Source organism: Danio aesculapii, chromosome 2, assembly GCF_903798145.1.
Source record: "Danio aesculapii chromosome 2, fDanAes4.1, whole genome shotgun sequence".
NCBI lineage: Eukaryota > Metazoa > Chordata > Actinopteri > Cypriniformes > Danionidae > Danio > Danio aesculapii.
The window spans coordinates 57,843,993-57,870,553 of NC_079436.1; the positions used below are offsets into that span (position 1 = coordinate 57,843,993).

Consider the following 26,561-nt stretch of genomic DNA (forward strand, 5'->3'; position numbering starts at 1 on the left):
ATCAAAAGCCAATTCAAAGATGTACTACATTGACTACTCAAAGATAAATCCAAGACTTACAAATATATCAAGTACGTTGCAGCAAATAAGTCGGTTCATACACTGCAACGAGGCATCTCGCTTACAAGATTCCAATGACCCATCTCACACCTTTTCCTTATATACTCAACTCAGAACAAACAGCCATAAATTCAAGACAACAAAAGCGTCACCGAGACCCTTGCCTGGTAGTGAGTTTGAGGAGTTAACCATCTCTAAGGGGGGGAGCATCTGACAAAGATTTTATCAAAGCCAAAAACCAAATCAACGTATACAAGTGAAATATTAGAGTGAAATAAAAACCATTTTACCAATCACACAGAGACTTTTAAAATGATACCAAACATGAAAATAGGGCTACAAGATACACCATATTAAAACCTTGGACATTTTATGTGAAATGTGAGTGATCTGCTCTGATGGAGAAGGTAACTTAAAGGTCAAGGAGGGTGGCTTGGGGCGAAAGGAGAAGAGTGAACTTTCTCGCATTCCCCCCTGGTATTGTCAAACACATACAGTCAGGAAGGTAGGCTCAACATGATTTGAACAGCTGGTTTCCTGAACTTCTTCTCAGATCAGAAGGTTTATTGTTTTGACAATTCTCGTGGTCTCATCTCGTAGAATTTTCACAACAGTTCTCAGGGTTTGATATTATGGTGAGACTTAGCCATCCTTACAACAGTGAACGAGTCAAGATGCTCAGCCAAATGCACACATGCTCTTCATCGTAAGTTGACTAGAGCGCCATCTGCAGTTACAAACAAGCTTAGAGCACTGCTGCTGTTACAAACTAGCCTAGAGCACCATCTGCTGTTACAAACTAGCCTAGAGCACCATCTGCTGTTACAAACTAGCCTAGAGCGCTGCTGCTGTTACAAACTAGCCTAGAGCGCTGCTGCTGTTACAAACTAGCCTAGAGCACTGCTGCTGTTACAAACTAGCCTAGAGCGCTGCTGCTGTTACAAACTAGCCTAGAGCACTGCTGCTGTTACAGACTAGCCTAGAGCGCTGCTGCTGTTACAAACTAGCCTAGAGCACCATCTGCTGTTACAAACTAGCCTAGAGCGCTGCTGCTGTTACAAACTAGCCTAGAGCACTGCTGCTGTTACAGACTAGCCTAGAGCGCTGCTGCTGTTACAAACTAGCCTAGAGCACCATCTGCTGTTACAGACTAGCCTAGAGCGCTGCTGCTGTTACAAACTAGCCTAGAGCACCATCTGCTGTTACAAACTAGCCTAGAGCACCATCTGCTGTTACAAACTAGCCTAGAGCACTGCTGCTGTTACAAACTAGCCTAGAGCGCTGCTGCTGTTACAAACTAGCCTAGAGCACTGCTGCTGTTACAGACTAGCCTAGAGCGCTGCTGCTGTTACAAACTAGCCTAGAGCGCTGCTGCTGTTACAAACTAGCCTAGAGCACCATCTGCTGTTACAAACTAGCCTAGAGCACTGCTGCTGTTACAAACTAGCCTAGAGCGCTGCTGCTGTTACAAACTAGCCTAGAGCGCTGCTGCTGTTACAAACTAGCCTAAAGCACTGCTGCTGTTACAAACTAGCCTAGAGCGCTGCTGCTGTTACAAACTAGCCTAGAGCACCATCTGCTGTTACAAACTAGCCTAGAGCGCTGCTGCTGTTACAAAGTAGCCTAGAGCACCATCTGCTGTTACAAACTAGCCTAGAGCGCTGCTGCTGTTACAAACTAGCCTAGAGCACCATCTGCTGTTACAAACTAGCCTAGAGCACCATCTGCTGTTACAAACTAGCCTAGAGCACCATCTGCTCTTACAAACTAGCCTAGAGCAGCATCTGCTGTTACAAACTAGCCTAGAGCACCATCTGCTCTTACAAACTAGCCTAGAGCGCTGCTGCTGTTACAAACTAGCCTAGAGCGCTGCTGCTGTTACAAACTAGCCTAGAGCACCATCTGCTCTTACAAACTAGCCTAGAGCACCATCTGCTCTTACAAACTAGCCTAGAGCGCTGCTGCTGTTACAAACTAGCCTAGAGCACCATCTGCTGTTACAAACTAGCCTAGAGCACCATCTGCTGTTACAAACTAGCCTAGAGCACCATCTGCTCTTACAAACTAGCCTAGAGCGCTGCTGCTGTTACAAACTAGCCTAGAGCGCTGCTGCTGTTACAAACTAGCCTAGAGCGCTGCTGCTGTTACAAACTAGCCTAAAGCACTGCTGCTGTTACAAACTAGCCTAGAGCGCTGCTGCTGTTACAAAGTAGCCTAGAGCACCATCTGCTGTTACAAACTAGCCTAGAGCGCTGCTGCTGTTAAAACTAGCCTAGAGCGCTGCTGCTGTTACAAACTAGCCTAGAGCACCATCTGCTGTTACAAACTAGCCTAGAGCACCATCTGCTCTTACAAACTAGCCTAGAGCAGCATCTGCTGTTACAAACTAACCTAGAGCAGCATCTGCTGTTACAAACTATCCTAGAGTGCCATCTGGTGTTTGAGCACCGTTTGTCACTTAAAACCTAGCCTAAAAACTAGACCTGTGTACAAATAAGCTTTGTTTTAGTGCCCTGGGCTGCTTGTTAGAAGATTATTTTAATATTCTACCTAATTTCAAACAGCACAGCATTAAAGTCAAGATGCTTTATTTACCAGCATTACCAAGACAACACAACAGCGCTATTGCAAGCAGCAGGATCAAGAAAACTTAGAGATGTCATGTTAATTGAGCATAATTTGCATTTCTTGTCAGCATGCACAGGTCATGAGTAGATAAATATACAGGTTGATGAATGGAATATCCACAGAGCAAAATACTGAGCACTTTTGTTTTTGCGTCGCTGCTTATACGCTTTGGTCAACAAAGCAACAAACCAACCTTTTCATGTTACAATCAAATGAATGGATTTCATAGCATAGTGCTTTCTGTGTCTGGTGGGAAAGCTGCTTCGCTCCAATTTGTGAGTACAGCTGGTGTAAATGTGAAACCAGCATGCTGAATACTGCTGGGCAATCTGTGACAGTTTAAGCTACATTTAGCTAATATTTTGGGGCTTTTATTTTTAATTTTTTGGCCAAAAATTAAAATTTCGACCAAAACAAATAAAAAAATTGGTGGTCAAAAATTCAGTGCATCCATAATTTGTATGAAGATATATGATGCATGCAAACCATTTTGAATGTGTGCACAGTGAGCCGGTGATTGAGGAGCCGAAGGAGCCCGTGGATCCAGCACTCAGAGCTAAAGAGAACTGGCTGAGAATCTTTGAGAAAGTCCGACGGCAGCTGCAGGAGGTGAGGACTTCACAACAAACAAACAAACCTCAGAAAATCCACATTATAGAACTAAAACTAGAGCTGTAAGATTGTCAAAATCCATCACTATTCTCTCTTGAGTTATTTCTGAAATCAGTTTTAACAGCAGATGGCGCTGTGTGCTTTACAAATAGCCATACTGTTCTTGCATCTAATTTCTTACATCATTCGAACCTAAAAAAAAGTTTTAAGTCCATTACAAAATTTTTCATAGTGAGTTGTGTTTACATGACAATTTACATGGCTCAGCTGAATGCAGACAATTTTGTGGTGTATGGTTAAAAACCAACCTAGACTGTCATCTGCTGTTCAAACTAGCCTAGAGTGCCATCTGTTATTCAAAATTAACCTAGAGTGCCGTCTACTGTTAGCCTAGAATGTCATGTGCTTTTCAAAACTACCCTAGAGCTCCATCTGTTGTAAAAATTATCCTAGAGCCTAATTACTGTTAAAAACTAGCCTAGAGTGAGGACTGATGTTAAAAACTAGCTTAGAGCACCATCTGCTGTTAAAAACTAGCCTAGAGTGCCATCTGCAGTTAAAAACTACCCTTGAGCGCTGTCTGCTGTTAAAAACTAGCCTAGAGCGCCATCTACTGTTAAGTATATGCTTAGAGTGCCGTCTGCTGTTAAAAACTGGCCTACAGAGCCCTGTCTGCTGTAAAAAAAAACTATTCTAGAGTGCCGTCTGCTGTTAAAAACTACCCTAGAGCACCGTCTGCTGTTAAAAACTAGCCTAAAGCGCCATCTACTGTTAAGCATATGTTTAGAGCGCTGTCTGCTGTTAAACTACCCTTGAGCACCGTCTGCTGTTAAAAACTACTCTAGAGCGTCGTCTGCTGTTAAAACTACTCTAAAGTGCCGTCTGCTGTTAAAAACTAGCCTAGAGCACCATCTACTGTTAAGTACATGCTTAGAGCGCCGTCTGCTGTTAAAAACTACCCTTGAGCGCCGTCTGCTGTAAAAAAAACTAGCCTAGAGCGCCATCTACTGTTAAGTATATGCTTAGAGTGCCGTCTGCTTTTAAAAACTACCCTAGAGCGCCGTCTGCTGTTAAAAACTACCCTAGAGCGCAGTCTGCTGTTAAAAACTACCCTAGAGCGCCGTCTGCTTTTAAAAACTACCCTAGAGCGTCGTCTGCTGTTAAAAACTAGCCTAGAGCGGCATCTACTGTTAAACATATGCTTGGAGCGCCGTCTGCTGTTAAACTACCCTAGAGCACCGTCTGCTGTTAAAAACTAGCCTAGAGCGCCATCTACTTTTAAGTATATGCTTAGCGCGGCGTCTGCTGTTAAAAACTACCCTTGAGCGCCGTCTGCTGTAAAAAAACTAGCCTAGAGCGCCATCTACTGTTAAGTATATGCTTAGAGCGCCGTCTGCTTTTAAAAACTACCCTAGAGCGCCGTCTGCTGTTAAAAACTAGCCTACAGAGCCCTGTCTGCTGTAAAAAAAACTACCCTAGAGCGCCGTCTGCTGTTAAATACTAATCTAGAGCACAATCTGCAGATAAGTATATGCTTAGAGCGCCGTCTGCTGTTAAAAACTGGCCTACAGAGCCCTGTCTGCTGTAAAAAAAACTATTCTAGAGCACCGTCTGCTGTTAAATACTAGTCTAGAGCACCGTCTGCTGTTAAATACTAGTCTAGAGCACAATCTGCTGATAAGTATATGCTTAGAGCACCGTTTGCTTTTAAAAACTAGCCTAGTGCACCATCTGCCATTAAATACCAGCCTAGAGCACCATCTGCTGTTAAGTATATGCTTGGAGCACTGGCTTTTAAAAAAACTAGCCTAGATGCTTAGAGCGCCGTCTCCTGTTAAAAACTCAGAATTGATTCAAGAAAGAATAGCGATGCATTTGGAAACTTTCAGGATCCATCCAAGATTGATTTCTCAAACGATTTTCCCTACAATGGTCTAATTAAAACTGCAGTAAGAAAACTGTTCTGGGTTTATGCACAATTCATATTGCTTATGAAAGCATGAGTCACAAAATGCCTGAAATGAATGCATTCACACTGAGTGAGTCAGTGCACATTTATAATCTTACACTTAAATCAAGCCTCCATGATTACATTCACTTTCTCTCATGTTTCATTCAGAGCTGGGGGGGGATTACTTATCAATTGTAATCAGATTACAAATTACATGACAACATTTGAGGGTGGCACGGTGGCTCCGTGGTTGGCACTTTGGCCTCACAGCAAGAAGGTCGCTTGTTCGAGTCTCGGCTGGGCCAGTTGGCATTTCTGTGTGGAGTTTGCATGTTCTTGGCGTGGGTTTCCTCCGGGTGCTCCGGTTTCTCCTGCAGTCCAAACACATGCGCTATAGGGGAATTGATGGCAGGCCCGGCGCCAGGATGTCATAACTGAGGGGGCATTTTAATCCCATAGGGGGGCACTAGACCTGGTGACGGATTTTGGTCCCTTCCTTCCATTTAGGCTATTTATTCACATTTATTATTACTTTGCATTACTGCCTAAGTTACTGACTTAAGGCAGTAATATACTTTTTATAGTAATAATAATACGCACAGTTTCGCCATTACTGATTTTATCAATGAAGATAATGCAATGATACCGTTTATTAATGCAGACAGATCATTCAGCGCCTAATGAGTGCTTTAATTTTTATTTTATTCTCCTTATTTCTTTCCGTTTTATTTCAAATAATAGGCCTATTACGGAGACCCGGAAGGGACGTGGTGGTGGGGGAAAAAATTGGTGGGAGAAAAAAAAAGATTGAAAGGAATGAGTGATAGGAAAACATATTTTTAAGGTTTTTGCATTCCCTCGCAAAGATTTTGCGTTATCTGACAAAGATGTTTTGAGTTTCCTCGCAAAACTGTTTCTCCACAAACACTTCCTATTCACTTAATTCATGTAAACCCTCCTGTTTTTGCCGAAATTCTCCAGTATTTCTATCCCACTTTCTTTACATTCAAGCTGTGCGTCGATCGTCGCCTTTCATATGCAACCTCTGAACCAGTGAATGCATGTATAAGCGCTGACTGACAGACGCGCTCCGTACAATAAACTGATCCCTGATCAGCTTCTGTACACGCCATTTACAGAGGAGCAAAAGTGCAGGACACTTTTGGATTCGGGTGTATGTTTAAACAGACAAATACACTGAATAATATGTAAACATGTCCGTCCTGCATGTTTTATTTTAAACAGCTCATGTTCTCTTAAATGAGCACAAACAGTTTCTAAAGTAATGGAGTGTTTTCATTATAGATCTGTGCATTCTTACTGTGACACCTCTGTTTAACTAAACAAAACGAGAGATTCATTTGCTGCTCACTTGTTTGATAATAGAGGTGTCACTTTAAATGGCGGGTACAGAAGCTGATCTGGGATCAGTTTATTGTACGGAGTGCGTCTTGTCAGTCAGCGCTTATACATGCATTCACTGGTTCAGAGGTTGCATATGAATTGTAATGTAATGCTTGAATGTAAAGAAAGTGGGATAGAATGGTAAAATATGGGAGAATTTCGGCAAAAACGGGAGGGTTTACATGAATGAAGTGAACAGGAAGTGTTTGTGGAGAAACAGTTTTGCGAGGGAACTCAAAACATCTTTGTCAGATGATGCAAAATCTTTGCGAGGGAATGCAAAAACCTTAAAAATAGGTTTTCCTATCACTCATTCCTATTAATCTCCCACCCAGTTTTTTTTCTTCCACCAATTTTTTTCCCCACCACCACGTCCCGTCCGGGTCTCCGTAGCCTATAAATGTCTAAAGTTTTAGGTAAAGACGTCAAGCTATACCCACACATGCAATCTAACCCACGGTTAGACTATTCGTATAACCGGTAAATAAATATGGTGAAATCAGCATAACCGAGTCATCACGCTTCACGTAGCCTATTACCCAACCAACATCAGTGTTAGGAAAAAGTTCAATGTTACAATCTAATGTCATTCAAAATGATTGAGTTACATTTTAAGGCATTAGTGTAGCCAGAAAAATACCTTAAACAGATACCTAAATTCACAGTTATTACCGTGAACATTTTGGGATAACACACAACTCAATAGGCTATAGGCTTTTCATCATTTCAAAGATAAAAATAAAGATTTCTCTTAGGCTGTCATAAGGGAGTGTTTTTCTGTGATATTGTCCGGTTGACATTTGTATAAACACCATCATAAACCATTAGGTTACTAGGCCTACCCGTTATTTATTTATTTATTTATTTATTTATTAAGCTTTGATAAACTTGTTTTCAGGTTATTTTCGTTTTGTAGGGCCTTGAGCAACAAGTCAAAACAAAATTGACATGCTGCAGTGCATGTGAGAAGTGGATCCACGGTAATTCCACCACGCACTATATAGCTATTTCATTTCTAACACTGTAAACTTGACTCCGCAGGCCGATCATCTTTAAACTCAAAAGCCATTTGAAGTGTCCTAACTTGAGACTGCTGCTGCATGATGGGATGTTTCTTTACACAACAGTTAAAGTGCGCTTTAGCCATGTCAAAATGAAAGCCAACATTCTAAAGTGTTCTGCGTTTGTCTATTTTAGCTTAATTTAATAATATTAATAATAATAATGAATATAATAAATGATAATATTAATTATAGTGTAGACTACTGTGGGACTGTGCAGTGAACTAAACATTTTATTAGGCTACATATCCCCTAACTGAAAAACTAATGTGAAAATGACTGGCAGTTGCGTCTCTGCTAAAATTAATTTAACAGCAAATTTCTTTAGGGTTTTTTTTCCATTTAGAGCTCAAGAGAGGTGTATTTAAAGAAATAGTGACCGAAAAACATGTAATGCATTAGGCTTCACGTCATCCACTAGTCCAGTTTTCTCCCGTGTGAGTTGAGTGCGCCTCCGCTGCCGAGTGCGCGTTTTAAATGCTATATACAGGCGCACCTGACCTGACACGGGGACCAGATCTCTGGACTATAGGCCTACCTTTAATCTCACAATTTTCAGAATTTATTTGCTATTTCATATGATAAAAGATCTAAATGTGTGCTCTGAAGGTTGAAATGACCGGAGCGATAGTAATGACAGAAAGAATTTTCAGTTTTGAGTGAACAAAACTCCCCCCACCCCCAGCGCCGGGCCTGATTGATGGACTAAATCGTCTGTATTGTATGAGTGTGAATCTTAGTGTGTATGGGTATTTCCCAGTACTGGGTTGCAGCCGGAAGGGCATCCGCTGTGTAAAACATATGCCGGAATAGTTGTCAGTTCATTCCACTGTGGTGACCCCTGATTAATAAAGAGACTAAGCCGAAGGAAAATGAATGAATGAATGATATTTTGGAATCTGATTACATAACCCAGATTACATGTACCCAGCTCTTGAAACACATCACACTATAAAAGTAAAATGGTTTGCAAACACAGTTTATTTTTGTGCATCCACGTGTTTTTCTGCTTGTATTGCGATGAAACACATGCACTCTAACCGCTGTCATGATTATTTTGCAGTTTGCCACCTCCTCTTTGCTTCTGTTTTTTATATGTGACTCTTTATCCTTTGTCTGTTTGTATCCCGCCGTGTTTTTGTTTTGTTTGTGGTCTTTCCAGTCTCTTTTCATTGCTTTAGCGATTTGCATGTTCACTCAGATGAGCCCTGATTGGACGAGGCTGTCAGGTGGGTCTGTTGGTGGTCATGTGACGTTCTGTGGTGGTTTTGTGGACGTTTTTGACTTGTGTTGAAAAAGGCGCTTAGCTGCTTTTTAGGAATTAATTTTAATATTTGAGCTCATTTCAAACAGCACATGATTACAATAATGATATCCTGAGTGGTCCAGTGATTGATATAATTGATTATAAAAAAGTTAAAAGACATAATTAACACATAATTAATTATTAACAACAATTAACTCAAATTCATTCATTAATCTATCTTGTGGTCTATTTTGTTGTATTATTAATTCAGCTTTAATGCTGTAGGTATTGGGTAACACTTTATAATAACTACACACTATGAATCATTTATTAAGCATTAGCAAATAGTGAATTCATTATCTGTTAAGCATTAACTCTACATTAATAAACGTTAGTAAGCAGTTTATAACTGCAGATACCAATGCTGTATTCTTGACTTATAAGCACCTATATAATGTGCTTAATAATTGTATTTTCATACTTTGTAAATGATTTATTTTTCATTATTAAATTAAGTATCGCATTATTTACAATCCATTTGTATTTAAGAGTAGTTGAGAGTTTTTAGGATCATTCAGAATGAGTTAGTAAATGATTAATAAACTATTGAAATCAACATTTATTTTATTAACTCAACTTCACGCAATTTTGTGACCTAATCTAAAGTGAGGACTATTCATGCTTTATAAATCCCTTATAAACGACAACTGAAGGCTCAGAATCAAATCAACAATAATCTTTGCAATCTTTTCTAAAAAATAAAATGACTGTAAAGTTTAAACATTGCTGAATAACAGGAGTCAAAATACGACATCAAACTGGATAAAACAACAACAATAATATAATAATTGAACAATATAATAAGATGCAATGTTTAAACTGTAGTTATTTTATTTTAGATAAGATTACAAAGATTTATTTTTCATTTGAAGTTCAGTTTTATTTGTGTCTCTTAAAATGAAAAGGAATGAATAATGTCATTTTTCCTGTTTAGAGTTTAACTGAGCCTTTAATTGTCATTTATAAGGGATTTATAAAGCATGAATAGTCCTCACTTTAGATTAGGTCACAAAACTAGATGAAGTTGAGTTAATAAAGCATTTATTAACATATTAGTTAACTATTAGTATATGCCTGAATAATAAGATATGTAAATGTTGATTTCAATAGTTTATTAATCATTTACTAACTCATTCTGAATTATCATAAAAACCCTCAACTACTCTTAAATACAACTGGTTTGTAAATAATGCGATACTTAATTTAATAATGAAAAATAAATCATTTACAAAGTATGAAAGTACAAGTATTAAGCACTTTATAAATATGTTTGTAAGTCAAGAATACAGCATTTATAGCTGCAGTTATAAACTGCTTACTAACGTTTATTAATGTAGAGTTAATGCTTAACAGATAATGAATTCACTATTTGCTAATGCTTAATAAATGATTTATACTGTGTAGTTATTATAAAGTGTTACCAAGGTCTTGTGTTTGTTGCAGTGTTATTTTTGTGTGAATTTTTGTTTAATCCGTATTTTTTATCAGTTTTTTGTTGTTGTAATTATATATACAGTTGAAGTCAGAATTATTAGCCCCCCTGTTTATTTTTTTCCCCAATTTCGGTTTACAGAGAGCAGATTTGTTCAACACATTTCTAATCATAATAGTTTTAATAACTCATCTCTAGTAACTGATTTATTTTATCTTTGCCATGATGACAGTAAATAACAACACAGGCTCATTCTGAAAATGTAGTCCCGTGGACATTTCTGGAGACCATGAATTACGTAGTCGGAGGTACGTATGGCTGCATTTCATTTTTTTAAGCGAACGCTGCGGGGCGGTATGACGCCGTTCTTTTTGGCGCTTACCAGCTGACCGCTTACCTCCGTGTGGAGGGCTTTCCCACCACAACCAGTTAGTCCAGTTAGTGTAAGTCGACGGAATTGAGGCGCAAAGAGAAGTTGACGATGACGACGGCGACCGAGTTCGAGTCTGGGGAAGAGCGCTTCCAGAAATCACGTAAGACAAAAACATACTGTAATCCAAAAAAAAAGCGAACGAGTGAACAACAGGGTGAGAATGTGGTCAAATCTGAAAACGTGGTAAAAATCAGACGAGGGCTTTTCTTTTTCTGGGCGGCTTTTGTAGATCGTCGGTTGGGTCTAGGGAAGTAAGCGGGCAGGCGGGTCAATCGGTAAAATTGGTTGGGTATAGGGAAGGAGAAGGTTGGGTTGGTTGATTGGCCGGTCGCCCAGTCAATCATTCAGTCATTCAACTGGTCAACCGCGGCCTCTGGTGGGTTTACGCGAGAACAGCGCGGGCACAAACAGTACTCGCGAGAGACATTTGAGATGCGAAAAAGCGCACACAGTGGCCTCTCGCGGATTAGCGAAAACAAAACTGCATAAATACGCACCTCCCGGGACACCAGAAACGTCCATGGGACTACATTTTTAGAATGAGCCTGGGTTAGTAAATAATATTAGACTAGATATTCTTCAGACACTTCTATACAGCTTAAAGTGACATTTAAAGGTTTAACTAGGTTAATTAGGTTAACTAGGCAGGTTAGGGTAATTAGGCAAGTTATTGTATAATGATGGTTTGTTCTGTAGACTATTAAAAAAATATAGCTTAAAGGGGCTAATAATATTGACCTTAAAATGGTGTTTAAAAAATGAAAAACTGCTTTTATTCTAGCCGAAATAAAACAAATAAGACAGAAGAAAAAATATTATCAGACATACTGTGAAAATATTATGTGATAATATGGGAAATATTTAAAAAAGAAAAAAAAATCAAAGGGGGGCTAATAATTCTGACTTCAACTGTATATGTGTGTGTATTATAGATATATTTATTATGTATATGTGATACACACACATTCATAGAAAACAATTTCTAAAATAGTTATAAACATTTATAACCTAAATATTACATCAAAACAAGCTTTAATGTTGGATGTGATTAATCGTCATTACTTTTTGCTGAGCGATAATAATTTGATGTTTAAAATGTGTTGAAAATAAACACAGTAAACATCACTTGGGAAATATTTAAAAAAGAATTGGCAAATAATTGTAAAAACTGTGTGTGTTTGTGTGTGTAGATAAATTAGCTATATTCAATTGTCACATAAATATTTGTGTTTTTATTTCACATTTAAAATTGTAATTATTTTAATTAGCTATTAAGTTGTTATTGTATATGGAATTATTGTTGTTGTTGTTGTTTATTGCCATGTTTGTTGTGAAGAGAATATTTAGACTCTTTCTGAAGAGTGATTATCAGCTCATAAAACTTTCTCTCTCTCTATCTCTTTCTCTTTTTCTGTATCTCTCTTTCTCTCTCAGGCTCGAGGAGAAACAGACTCTCAGTCTCTGTGGTTTGGTAAAGGAGGGTAAGACAAAGTTTAGCTCATCTCTAATATCAGCACAATTAATACAAACACATTAGCCAGGATGTTCATCTGGTTCACTAACACTCACATTTCCAAGCGTGTGCAAGTTCTTTTAGTGCAAGATTAATTCAACCCCGGTGTTACACAGAAAGATACAGGAGGTCAATTTAACCAACAGTGATCAGATTAACCAGTCATACTAGATGAATTGTGCTCAATTATAATAGTTATTAGATATGTACAAGTGTTTACTCGTTGTTTTTGGAACTGAGGTGTGCAGTATGAATGTAATTGTATTATGGTTTTTATATATATATGTAACTTATTTTATGTATTTTTAGTATGGAGAGCTCTGCTCTGACATGTGAATTTCCCTTTGGGGATTAATAAAGTCACACAAACAAACAGCAAACATTTATCACATCACAGTAGTTCATACCAATAACATCTAGCTGATTTTTCACACGTAATAATGGGTTTGATTCTTAGTGAATGTATGAAATATATACTTTTTCTGCAAATATCAAAACGTTTTTGTTAATTTGAGATACATTTACTGAAGAAAATATTAATGTAAGATATTGTTTGTCTTCTGAAACAAATGCACTGTATTGGTATAAGTCTATTAGTATTAGTATTAGTTTAAATACTAATATTACTGCATGAAATATGTACTTTGAATGCAATTTATTTGTGCAAATATCCAAACATTCTTACATTTGAGATGCATTTGCTGGAGAAGAAATCTGATTTTATTGTTTGTTTTCTGAAATAAATGTTTAAAAATCAATTTAGTTGACAAATCTGCAATCAAGTTCAGAAAATAATCTTGTTTTTATAATCTAACAGATATTTATTCTCTAGTTTTAAGCATTTTTGATGCACTTATTTGATTTAATAACTGAACTTTCAAGTCAATTGAATTACAATACATTTATTTTAATATTACACTGCAAAAAAATGCTTGTCTTATTTAGGAGTTTAGTCTTGTTTCTAGTCCAAATATCTAAAAAAATCACCAAGAAACATTTTCTGGGCAGTTAAAAATATATCTTTTCAGAAATAATGAATCAAAATTAAATAAAATAAAGTGACTTTTTCCTTTAAATGAGCAAAATAAGCTGCCAATAGGGTACACAATATATATTTCAAAGTGAAAGCAAGATTATTCGGCTTACCTGCATTGTCAGGTTATTTTACTTGTTTTAGGAAAAAACTAAATGCTTTACTAAATGCTTTTTGATTTAAGAATTTGTAGATATTTGGACTAGAAACAAGACAAAACCTCTAGGTAAGAGATGCATGTTTTTGCAGTGTAAGGCAAAAATACAGAGGAGGAACTGAACTTATTTAGAATCTATAAATGCTTAAATGTAAAAAAGCACCAATAGCTCTATAATATTATTATTCTGAAATGAAATATGCTGTGATTGTGTGAGCAGTAATTCAGTTGTAGAGATGATGATTATAATGTTGATGAGAAACAAACACTGCTGATGAAGTCTTTCTGCACATGATTTTTCATGCAACATTGTGTTGATGTTTTTATTATGAAGCATGGGCGGAGCGCTGTACAGCATCGACAGCATGCCAGATCTGAGGAAGAGGAAAACCATTCCACTGGTCCGAGATCTGGTGAGAACACACCAAAAACACTCTTTAACTTTGACTTTGACAAACTTTATTGTCATTTAAAATGTACACTACCTGACTAAAGTCTTGTGGCCTATCCAAGTTTTAGAAACAGTAAATAATAACTCGACTTCTAGTTGATCATTTGGTATCAGAAGTGTCTTATATGAAAGGTAAAGGCCTCTAGATGAGGCTTATTTGAGCACAATAAAATCTGATCATGTCTTGATTATGAATGATTTGATCAGGACAGTAAGGTCTGACTCTGCTTAGACTAAAGTCTGGTGACTGAACCTTCAATAATGTCCAGTATAGAATATGTGCTCATGCTGCAGTGGAAACAGAATGAATATTGTGTCTGACTCCATCATGAGCTTGGAGGACTGCATCCATACATCTCTGACATGACTCAAATCACTGATTAATAAAGTCATCTGGAATGGCAAAGAAAGCCTTCTTGCAGGACTCCCAGAGTTCATCAAGATTCTTTGGGTTCATCTTCAACGCCTCCTCCTTCATCTTACCCCAGACATGCTCAATAATGTTCATGTCTGATGACTGGGCTGGCCAATCCTGGAGCACCTTGACCTTCTCTGCTTTCAGGAGCTTTGATGTGGAGGCTGAAGTATGAGGAGCGCTATCCTGCTGGAGAATTCACCCTCTCCTGTGGTTTGTAATGTAATGGGCAGCACAAATGTCTTGATAGCTCAGGCTGTTGATGTTGATCATCCACTCTGCAGATCTCTCGCGCGCCCCCATACTGAATGTAACCCTAAACCATGATTTCTCCTTCACCAAACTTGACTGATGTCTATGAGAATCTTGGGTCCATGCTGGTTCCAGTAGGTCTTCTGCAGTATCTGTGATGATTGGGATGCAGATCAACAGATGATTCAGCAGAGAAATCCACCTTCTGACACTTTTCCAGATGATCAACTAGAAGTCGAGTTATTATTTGTTGCTCTTACAGCTGAGATCCATGAGAAGACTTTTGTCAGGTAGTGTACTTGTCAAAGTCAAACTCAAAGTCAGCTTTATTCTCATTTCTGCCTCATGTACAGACATACAGAGAATTAAAATGACATTTCAATGCTCCACATTAGAGTTTTTCATTGTTGTTGTTGTTAAGATCATGTATATGTGACTAACACTGTTTTTTTATCCTGTTTTCTTCCCTTTTCTCTCTGGATTCAGGCTATGGTAAGGCTTTGTTTCTTAATATAGTGTCATTTGTTTTAATATATGTATTTATTTATTGAGTGTTTGCATTTACAATTTAAAGCAGTACATTTTACCTCCCCTACCACAACCACAACATTGCAGCACATTCATGTGGATGATAGATTCTTTATTTATTCTCATTTTATCGTGTTAAGTCTTATGAAATTCTTATTTTATAATGTGCTGCTATAATACCGATCATTTGTGCAGGAAAAAAGGAATTCAAGCAGTAGATGATGAGGAAATCAGGGCTGCAATCTCGATAATTCCTTTGCATATTTACCGATAACCATATATTTTTCAATATAAGTTATTAATGCTTCCAGCTTTGAGTATCCCAACAGTGACCATTAGACGCTTCATTAAATAACGTTTTAAAATCATGCATATTAACAAAAGCAGATTACATGTTACTCAGATTTTATGCAGATTCTGATTTTCTATCATACACAATATAAAATATATTCTGGCAGATGTAAAGTGGAGGTAAGTCTAGATTCTGGAGGCCTAACATTTTTCGTCCAGAAATAAAGGCTAATATTCTTAGCTATGATCACGCCATGCTGAACAGGTAACCGTACATTTCGGTTGAGTCTCCAGAAAATCTGTTTATCGACATAAATTTTATTGCAATTGGATATGATATGGTTTATCAGCCCAGCTCTAGAGTAAATGATGACAAAATGTTCATTTATAAGTGAACTGTGCCTTTAAGAAGTAGGTGAGCTCAGCAGAGTTTGTTCTTGGTGGTGTTTTGAGGTGTAATGTGTGTGTGTTTTCTCTTGTGTGTATTTCAGTCTCTGGTGCAGAACTCTCGAAAGGCCGGCATCACGTCTGCTATGGCCTCCAGTACACTCAACAATGAGGAGCTGGTCAGTGACACCCCATACTTTAACAATCTTTAACATTAAGTGAAGTTTATTTATAAACTAATTTGGAGAGGATCACATGCCTATGACTGCTTGCAGCTGGTCCTGCATTATTCAATTAATGATTCACCAATCAGACGATTCATAAGCCACTATAAATACCCTCAGTTCCACATAACAGCCATCTTCCTTTTGAAGAATCCCCCCTTACACCCCTACTCCTCCTCCTTTCCTAGATGGGAGGCACGGTGGCCCAGTGGTTAGCACTGTTGCCTCACAGCAGGAACATCACTGGTTCTAATCCTTACCAAGCCAGCTGACGTTTCTGTGCGGAGTTTGCTCATTCTTCCCGTGCTCACGTGTGTTTCCCCCGGGTTCCCCGCTTTCCTCCCACCATCCAAAAATATGCAACTTAAGTTAATTGACTAATCCAAATCGGCAACACTAGACATGCTCCTAGTAAGTAGTTAACTCTTAAGAGCAATCACTATGTGTTCATTAGCTACTACAGCAGGGGAGTTCACCAGATCTACCTGAGCTCAAACTCCCCTCTCGCCTTACAAACGGGAGGGAGCCCCGGGCTCGAGGATCTTATGAGCTCAGGGCTCTCTCCTGGGATGAACACGCTTCATAATCAATCACCAGCTAAGTGTGAACTCTTGAAAACAGGTGAATAATATCAACCTGAAACTAAATACATATATAAAAAGATACAAAACCTGTCTGAAATAAAATAAATAAATAAATAAAGATCTGAATTATTTAAACATTATGTACACTGTAAAAATATCCATAAATGAGCAGCTTTATTGTTTTATTTTTATGTGCTTTTGACCTTAATCTTTCTTACAACAACTTTTAACCTAAAAAAATGTGTGTCTGTGTGTGTGCGCATGTCTCTCTGTATGTGTGTGTGTGTTTGTGCCGCTGTAGAAGAGTCATGTGTACAAGAAGACGCTGCAGGCCCTGATTTACCCAATCTCTTGCACCACACCACACAACTTCGAGGTGTGGACCGCCACGACGCCCACCTACTGCTACGAGTGTGAGGGTCTGCTGTGGGGCATCGCGCGCCAGGGCATGCGCTGCTCTGAGTGTGGCGTCAAGTGCCACGAGAAATGCCAAGACCTGCTGAACGCAGACTGCCTGCAGAGTGAGTCTGTCCTTCAGCAGCCAGTCATGCAGATGATTCGTTCAAAATGGCTGACTCATCATAAACTCTCTTTATGAATGAATCATTCACTCAAATGACTCGTTCAAAACAGCTGACTCATTCAGAAAAAGCAACCAAATCTCTATATGAATGAATCATTCACTCAAATGGCTGACTCATTCAGAAACAGCAACTGACTCTCTTTATGAATGAATCATTCACTCAAACGGCTGACTCATTCAGAAACAGCAACTGACTCTCTTAATGAATGAATCATTCACTTAAACGGCTGACTCATTCAGAAACAGCAACTGACTCTTTTTATGAATGAATCATTCCCTCAAAGGACTCGTTCAAAATGGCTGACTCATTCAGAAACAGAAATTGACTCTCTTTATAAACAAATCATTCGCTCAAACGTCTGACTGATTCAGAAACATCAACAGACTCTCTTTATGAATGAATCATTTCCTCAAATGACTCGTTCAAAACAGCTGACTCATTCAGAAAAAGCAACTAAATCTCTATATGACTGAATCATTCACTGAAACGGCTGACTCATTCAGAGACAGCAACTGACTCTCTTAATGAATGAATCACTCACTTAAACGGCTGACTCATTCAGAAAAAGCAACTGACTCTTTTTATGAATGAATCATTCACTCAAAGGACTCGTTCAAAAAGGCTGACTCATTCAGAAACAGCAATAGACTCTCTTTATAAATGAATCATTCACTCAAATGGCTGACTCATTCAGAAACATCAACTGACTCTCTTTATGAATGAATCATTCACGCAAATGACTCGTTCAAAACAGCTGACTCATTCAGAAAAAGCATCTAAATCTCTATATGAATGAATCATTCACTTAAATGGCTGACTCATTCAGAAACAGCAACTGTCTCTCTTAATAAATGAATCACTCACTTAAACGGCTGACTCATTCAGAAACAGCAACTGACTCTCTTAATGAATGAATCACTCACTTAAACGGAAGACTCATTCAGAAACAGCAACTGACTCTTTTTATGAATGAATCATTCACTCAAAGGACCCATTAAAAATGGCTGACTCATTCAGAAACAGAAATTGACTCTCTTTATAAATGAATCATTCACTCAAACGGCTGACTCATTCAAAAACATCAACGGACTGTCTTTATGAATGAATCATTCACTCAAAGGACTCGTTCAAAAAGGGTGACCCATTCAGAAACAGCAATTGACTCTCTTTATGAATGAATCATTCACTCAAATGGCTGACTCATTTAGAAACAGCATCTGAATCTCTTTATGAATGAATCATTCACTCAAACGACTAACTCATTCAGAAACAGCAACTGACTCTCTTTATGAATGGATCATTCTTTCAAACAACTCGTTCAAATGGCTGACTCATTCAGAAACAGCAACTGACTCTCTTTATGAATGAGTCATTCACTCAAATGGCTGACTCATTTAGAAACTGCATCTGACTCTCTTAATGAATGAATAATTTGCTTAAATGGCTGACTCATTCAGAAACAGCAACTGACTCTCTTTATGAATGAATCATTCACTTAAATGGCTGACTCATTCAGAAGCAGCAACTGACTCTCTTTATGAATGAATCATTCTCTCAAACAACTCGTTCAAAGCAGCTGACTCATTCAGAAACAGCAACTGATTCTCTTTATGAATGAATCATTCGCTTAAATGACTGACTCATTCAGAAACAGCAACTGAATCTCTTTATGAATGAATCATTCACTCAAACGACTCGTTCAAAAAAATGTTTGATGACTTGTTCAGAGTCATTCTAAGTCAGAATGTCTGAATCATTTAGCAAGAAGCTGTCTTTATGAATGGATCATTGAAATATTGACTCTATTTGTTCATACAGTGTTTGTGGATGTATTTTTGTGAGCCTGTGGAGTTTTTATGCTCAGGAGCGGCTGAGAAGAGCTCAAAACATGGAGCTGAGGACCGAACACAGAATATCATCATGGTTCTGAAGGACCGCATGAAGATCCGCGAGCGCAACAAACCCGAGATATTCGAGCTGATCCAGGAGGTGTTTGATGAACCCAAAGCCAGCCACGGCACACAGATGAAGCAGATCAAGCAGAGCGTCCTGGATGGCACATCTAAGTGGTCCGCTAAAATCAGCATCACAGGTGAAGAGAACAACAACAACGAATGTGGGAGAGTGTGACTATCAGTGTTGCCAGATATAACCCAAAAGCTGTCCAAAACTCGCACAAAATACGCACAAAATCTTAGATTAATATTTCCTTTAAGTACAATTTATTTCAATCGAAATTAACCTAGTTACTTTAACTGTCATAATTTTTTAACCATACAGCAACCAACACCAACTGTCATGATAAACCGCTATGAGTTTAACTGCAGCCGCTGCATGATGCACATGCACGCGAAGGGGAGTGAGATTTGTCCAGGAGTCAGATTCATCCTGGGAGTCAGATTTGTGGGGAATCATATTTGATGGAAGTCAGATTTGTCCAGGAGTCAGATTCATCCAGGAGTCAGATTTGTCTAGGAGTCAGATTCGTCCTGGGAGTCAAATTCGTCCTGGGAGTCAGATTTGTGGGGAGTCAGATTTGTGGGGAATCATATTTGACGGAACTCAGATTCATCCAGGAGTCAGATTCATCCAGGAGTCAGATTCGTCCTGGGAGTCAGATTTGTGGGGAGTCAGATTTGTGGGGAATCATATTTGACGGAACTCAGATTCATCCAGGAGTCAGATTCATCCAGGAGTCAGATTCGTCCTGGGAGTCAGATTTGTGGGGAGTCAGATTTGTCCAGGGAGTCAGATTTGTCCAGGGAGTCAGATTTGTCCAGGGAGTCAGATTTGTCCAGGGAGTCAGATTTGTCCGGGAGTCAGATTTGTCCAGGGAGTCAGATTTGTCCAGGGAGTCAGATTTGTCCAGGAGTCAGATTCGTCCTGGGAGTCAGATTCGTCCTGGAAGTCAGATTTGTGGGGAGTCAGATTTGTGGGGAATCATATTTGACGGAAGTCAGATTTGTCCAGGAGTCAGATTTGTCCAGGAGTCAGATTCGTCCAGGAGTCATATTTGTGGGCAGTCAGATTTGTCTGGGGAGTCAAATGCGTCTGGGGAGTCAGATTTGTCCAGGGAGTCAGATTTGTGGGGAGTCAGATTTGACCGGGGAGACAGATTTGTCCAGAGTCAGATTTGTATGAGGAGTCAGATTTGTCCAGGAGTCAGATTTGTTTGAGGAGTCAGATTTGTCCAGGAGTCAGATTTGTTTGAGGAGTCAGATTTGTCAAGGGAGTCAGATTTGTTTGAGGAGTCAGATTTGTCAAGGGAGTCAGATTTGTTTGAGGAGTCAGATTTGTCCAGGGAGTCAGATTTGTTTGAGGAGTCAGATTTGTCCAGGGAGTCAGATTTGTTTGAGGAGTCAGATTTGTCCAGGGAGTCAGATTTGTATGAGGAGTCAGATTTGTCCAGGGAGTCAGATTTGTTTGAGGAGTCAGATTTGTCCAGGGAGTCAGATTTGTCCAGGGAGTCAGATTTGTTTGAGGAGTCAGATTTGTCCAGGGAGTCAGATTTGTTTGAGGAGTCAGATTTGTCCAGGGAGTCAGATTTGTATGAGGAATCAGATTTGTCTGGGGGGCACACAGTTATGTTTTGTTAAATTAGTTGCATAAAAAATTTACATTTCAAAACTGCCTAAATTTGGTCAGACCACCCAATCTGGCAACACTGGTGACTATTGCGGACACAGATTGCGATATCGATGCTGAAATGATATATTGTGCAAAAACAATATACACAGCAAAAACTGTACAGTTTTAATGTTTTTGTTTCATTTAAAAAATAACGAATTAACTACTAATAACTGCCGTTTTCTATTTTAAGGTATTTTAAGATGTAATTAATTCCTGTGATTTCTACTCAGAATGTTGAGCATCCAGTCACTCAATCCTTCAGAAATCACTCTAATATTCTGATTTGCTGTTGAAGAAACATTGTTTTATTATTGTGTGTGTGTGTGTGTGTGTGTGTGTGTGTGTGTGTGTGTGTGTGTGTGTGTGTGTGTCTGTGTGTGTCTGTCAGTGGTCTGTGCTCAGGGTCTACAGGCCAAGGATAAGACGGGCTCCAGTGATCCGTACGTCACTGTACAGGTGGGAAAAACCAAGAAGAGGACCAAGACCATCTACGGAAACCTCAACCCCATCTGGGACGAGAGCTTTCACTTGTGAGCGCATAAAAACGGCTTCAGTTGTATAAAATGCTTAGTTTTTGCTATTAAAAATAAAAATAGGTCTTATTGAAGGTGGCACGGCAGCTCAGTGGTTAGCACTGTTGCCTCACAGCAAGAAGGTCACTGGTTCGAGTCCAATAATTTTAATGATAATAATTTTTAAACATATGTTTTTATAGTAGTAAATATACTTCTACATTTATTTTAAACATAATCTAAACAAAATGATAAATGTTTTTTTTATTTAGTATTACGCATATCAATTATTCATTATTGCATATTAATGGAATAATAGTTTTTGTTAATATTTAGCATTTTATTTTTACATAATATTTTAAATATGCTTATTTGCATATAATATAATATATGCAAATAAGCATATTTATTAATATATTTCTATGTCTATATACACTCATTGGCCACTTTATTAGGTACACCTTACTAGTACCAGGTTGGACCCCTTTTGCCTACAGAACTGCTTTAATCCTTCGTGGCGTAGATTCAACAAGCTACTGGAAATGTTCCTCAGAGATTTTGGTCCATATTGACATGATAGCATCACACAGTTGCTGCAGATTTGTCGGCTGCACATCCATAATGCGAATCTCCCGTACCATCACATCCCAAAGGATTATGGATTGAGCTCTGGTGACTGTGGAGGCCATTTGAGTACAGTGAACTCATTGTCATGTTCAAGAAACCAGTCTGAGATGATTGGTGCTTTATGACATGTTGCGTTATCCTGCTATAAGTAGCCATCAGAAGATGGAGACGCTGTGGTCATAAAGGGATGGACATGATCAGCAACAATACTCAGGCTGTGGTGTTGACACGATGCTCAATTAGTACTTATGTGCCCAAAGTGTGCCAAGAAAATCTCCCCCACACCATTACACCACCACCAGCAGCCTGAACTGTTGATACAAGGTGGGATGGATCCATGTTTTCATGTTGTTGACGCCAAATTCTGCCCCGACCATCCGAATGTGGCAGCAGAAATGGAGACTCATCAGACCAGGCAACGTTTCTCCAATCTTCTATTGTCCAGTTTTGGTGAGCCTGTGTGAATTGTAGCCTCACTTTCCTGTTCTGAGCTGTCAGGAGTGGCACCCGGTGTGGTCTTCTGCTGCTGTAGCCCATCCGCCTCAAGGTTGGACATGTTGTGCGTTTAGAGATGCTCTTCTGCAGACCTCGGTTGTAACGAGTGCTTATTTGTGTTACAAGAACTGCCGCATACTGGATATTTTCTTTTGTTTAGACCATTCTCTGTAAAGCCTAGAGATGGTTGTGCGTGAAAATCCCAGTAGATCAGCAGTTTCTGAAATACTCAGACCAGCCCGTCTGGCACCAACAACCATGCCACGTTCACCGTCACTTAAATCCCCTTTCTCCCCCATTCTGGTGCTCACTTTGAACTGCAGCAGATCGTCTTGACCATGTCTACATGCCTAAATACATTGAGTTGCTGCCATGTGATTAGCTGATTAGAAATTTGCGTTAAGGAGCAGTTGGACAGGTGTACCTAATAAAGTGGCCAGTGAGTGTATAGTCTATGGTCTATAGTCTATGGCTTTTACCTTGCGCTAGCATTAATAGCTTGTCTCTGGTGTGCAGCGAGTGTCATAACTCTTCGGACCGGATAAAAGTTCGCGTCTGGGATGAAGACGACGACATCAAATCTCGTGTGAAGCAGCGGTTCAAGCGCGAGTCTGATGATTTTCTGGGTCAGACTATTATTGAAGTGAGAACACTGAGTGGAGAAATGGACGTTTGGTACAACCTTGGTGCGTCTGAGACACAGATGAGCCACTGACACACCTTTTAGTACATCGCTAGCACATTTTAGTGACATGCTTGAATTAGGAGAAAGTTAAAACATGCTTTGCTATCATGTTTTATCTTTTTATTATTGTCATTAAAATATTTTAACACATTTTAGTGTGTTGATTGCATGTTTCTAGCATAACGTAAAAATTTGATAGCATGTTTTACATGTTGTTAACATTTTGTAGTGTAATTTATCACATTGATGACATGTTTTAGCTTGTTGCTAGTGATTCAGGCCACTGCTAACATGTGAATAGCATAATTTATCACTTTGACAATGTTTTAGCGTGTTTTTAGCATATTGTTAACATGTTTCTAGCATAATTAAATACTTCGTTAGCATGATGACATACTTTTACTTGTTGTTTGCAGGATTTAGCAAAACTTTTATAGCACATTTTTGTAGCTTAATTTATCACTATCCTAACATGTTGTGATTTAGCACACTACTAGCATGTTAGTGTTTTAGCATATTAATAATAATAATAATAATAATAATAATAATAATAATAATAACAATAATAATAATAATAATAATAATAATGACAATAATAATAATAACAACAACAACAACAACAACAATAATAATAATAATAATAATAATAACAATAATAATAATAACAATAATAATAATAATAATAATAATAATAATAATAATAATAATTACAATAATAATAATAACAACAACAACAACAACAACAATAACAATAATAACAATAACAATAACAATAATAATAATAATAACAATAATAATAATAATAATAATAATAATAACAATAATAATAATAATAATAAATAAATAAATCAAAGCAAAAAAAAGTCATTATCACAACATACTGCTAGTATTCTACTTAGAGGACTTAACCTGTTGTTAATGTTTTAGCATAATGCTACCGTTGTGAACATGATTTAGCTTGTTGCTAATATGTTTCCAGCATAATGAAATCTTTTGTTAGCATGGTTTTAATTAGTTAGTCTGCTTTTATGCATTTTGTAGCTTGATTTTACTCATTGCTAGCATTTGCAGATGTTTCATTCATTCCCATCATCTTATTTACTATTATTTCTCACTGTTCCACCAGACAAGCGCACAGATAAGTCAGCTGTATCAGGAGCCATCCGTATGCACATCAGTGTGGAGATCAAAGGAGAAGAAACTGTGGCTCCATATCACGTCCAGTACACCTGTCTGCATGAGGTACATGCTAAGAACGGCTTCATTTACATTAAAACACACTTTACACTTGAATATTCACTTGAATACATGCTGTTTTAGCATGTAGCATGTTTTATAAGTGAGCGAGTGTTGTACTGTGTGTCTCTGCAGCACATCTTCCACTACACCACAGAGAAGCAGAACAGCGGTGTGGTGAAAATCCCTGATGCTAAAGGAGATGATGCCTGGAAGGTTTATTTCGAGGAGACGGCGCAGGAGATCGTGGACGAGTTTGCCATGAGATACGGAGTCGAGTCCATCTATCAGGCCATGACGTAAGCTAACAGCAGATGTTCAAGACAGTTCTGGAGGGAATAATAATAGAAGAAGAATAATACTGAAACACTGTGATGATGACGGACTGACGGCTGAGGTCTTTTACAATCAGCTAAACAACATTTCAATATTACTTTTACAAAGGAAAGCTGGACATATGTAAAGCTGCAAACTCCATTCATGCAAAGTCCCTGAAACACACATGTATATCAGATCAGCGTCTGTTCAAACTAAAGTACATGACGCAGACTGATGTGCGTGTGCAGAAATTATTCACTTAATGGGCTCTATTTTAACGATCTAGGTGCAAAGTCTAAAGCGCAGGGCGCAAAAGCATTAAGGGCGAGTCCGAATCCACTTCTATTTTAAGGACGGAAAAATCCGCTTTGTGCTGTGGCGCATGGTCTAACAGGGTTGAGCTTATTCTTTTAATTAGTTATAGGTGTGTTTTGAGAATAAACCAATCAGAGTCTCATCCCCCATTCTCTTTAACAGTTGTGACGCACCATAGTGCATTTGCTATTTACATGGTGGACTTTGTAAGTGGAAAAACCAACCCAGGCTCATTCTGAGAAGGTAGTCCCGTGGATGTTTCTGGAGACCGCAAAATACGTCACGAGAGGTAAGTATTTTTGCAGTTTTTGTTTTCGCGAATCCGCGAGAGGCCGCTGTGCGTGCTTTTTCCGCGCCGTTCTCGCTTAAACCCGCCAGAGGCTGCTGTCGAACAACCTTTCGCCTGGATGACTGAATGATTGACCGTGTGACCGGCCAATCGGCTGACCCACCCTCCTCCTTACCTAAACCCAACCAATGACGATTCACAAAAGCCGTCCAGAAAAAGAAAAGCCCTCGTCTAATTTTTACCATGTTTTCGGATTTTGACAACATTCTCACCCTGTTATGAACCTCTTCGCTTTATTTTTTGGATTCTGTTTTAGTCATAGCTAATTTCTGGAACCGCTCTTCCCCGGACTCGAACCCGGTCGTTGTCGTCGTGGTCAGCCCCTCTCTGCGCCTCGAGTCTGCCGAAGTACACGAAGAGCTAACCGGACAAACTGGTTGCGGCAGGAAAGCCCTCCACAGGGAGGCAAGCGGCCGGCCGGCAAGCGCCGAAAGTAACGGCGTCACACCGCCCCGCAGCGTTCACTTAAAAAAATGAAATGCAGCCATACGTACCCCCGGCTACGTATTTCGCAGTCTCCAGAAACGTCCACGGGACTACGTTTTCAGAATGAGCCTGGTTTGGGAAAAACTGAATGCTTCACTAGCGAGAAAGCAGTTAAACAGAGCATCTGCAGCGAGAGGATAAAGAACGAGCCTCCTCCAATCAGCCTTTACTTTCACTTTCACTTTCTCTCTGTCATGGATAAGGAAACGTGTTGTACGCACAGACATCGATTAGCCTACATAAATAATTTCCTTTGTTAAGCACACAGATTTGTTTCAAAACTATTTCTAAATTCAGCTCTAATGGTTATAAAAGTTATATCCAAACACACATGCTGTGCTCCATATGGTCCAAAACCTGACAGGTGGACAAATCTAAGCTTGTTTTAATAAAACAAATGTAAATATGCATATAATAAATAATATTGCTAATAATAACATTATACAAAAGCAAGATGTCGTGGACTTTAGACCTGCTTTCAGCTGGTCTATTGTGCAGTCTATTTTAGTTCCTATTTTAGTACCAGTAATGCGCCTTAACACACCTCTTTTCTAGACCGAAACACCCATGAGTCTAGAAAGTGTCACAAATGGATTTGCTAT

The 26,561-nt window shown here is 38.8% G+C and overlaps 2 protein-coding genes across 2 annotated transcripts in view; both read left to right on the forward strand.

The window, feature by feature from the left end:
* LOC130238859 (protein unc-13 homolog A) overlaps nucleotides 1-7,711 on the forward strand; it is a 58,610-nt gene extending 50,899 nt beyond the window's left edge. The window contains exons 11-12 of the mRNA XM_056469978.1: nucleotides 3,195-3,297; nucleotides 7,697-7,711. Coding sequence (XP_056325953.1) covers nucleotides 3,195-3,297; nucleotides 7,697-7,711 — 118 coding nt within the window. The remainder of the gene's footprint in view (nucleotides 1-3,194; nucleotides 3,298-7,696) is intronic.
* Nucleotides 7,712-15,865: 8,154 nt separating this feature from the next.
* Nucleotides 15,866-26,561, forward strand: part of LOC130238868 (protein unc-13 homolog A-like) — a 69,745-nt gene continuing 59,049 nt past the window's right edge. Inside the window, exons 1-8 of the mRNA XM_056469989.1 lie at nucleotides 15,866-15,889; nucleotides 16,019-16,093; nucleotides 17,024-17,243; nucleotides 19,171-19,398; nucleotides 21,325-21,466; nucleotides 23,087-23,256; nucleotides 24,382-24,497; nucleotides 24,627-24,790. Coding sequence (XP_056325964.1) covers nucleotides 15,866-15,889; nucleotides 16,019-16,093; nucleotides 17,024-17,243; nucleotides 19,171-19,398; nucleotides 21,325-21,466; nucleotides 23,087-23,256; nucleotides 24,382-24,497; nucleotides 24,627-24,790 — 1,139 coding nt within the window. The remainder of the gene's footprint in view (nucleotides 15,890-16,018; nucleotides 16,094-17,023; nucleotides 17,244-19,170; nucleotides 19,399-21,324; nucleotides 21,467-23,086; nucleotides 23,257-24,381; nucleotides 24,498-24,626; nucleotides 24,791-26,561) is intronic.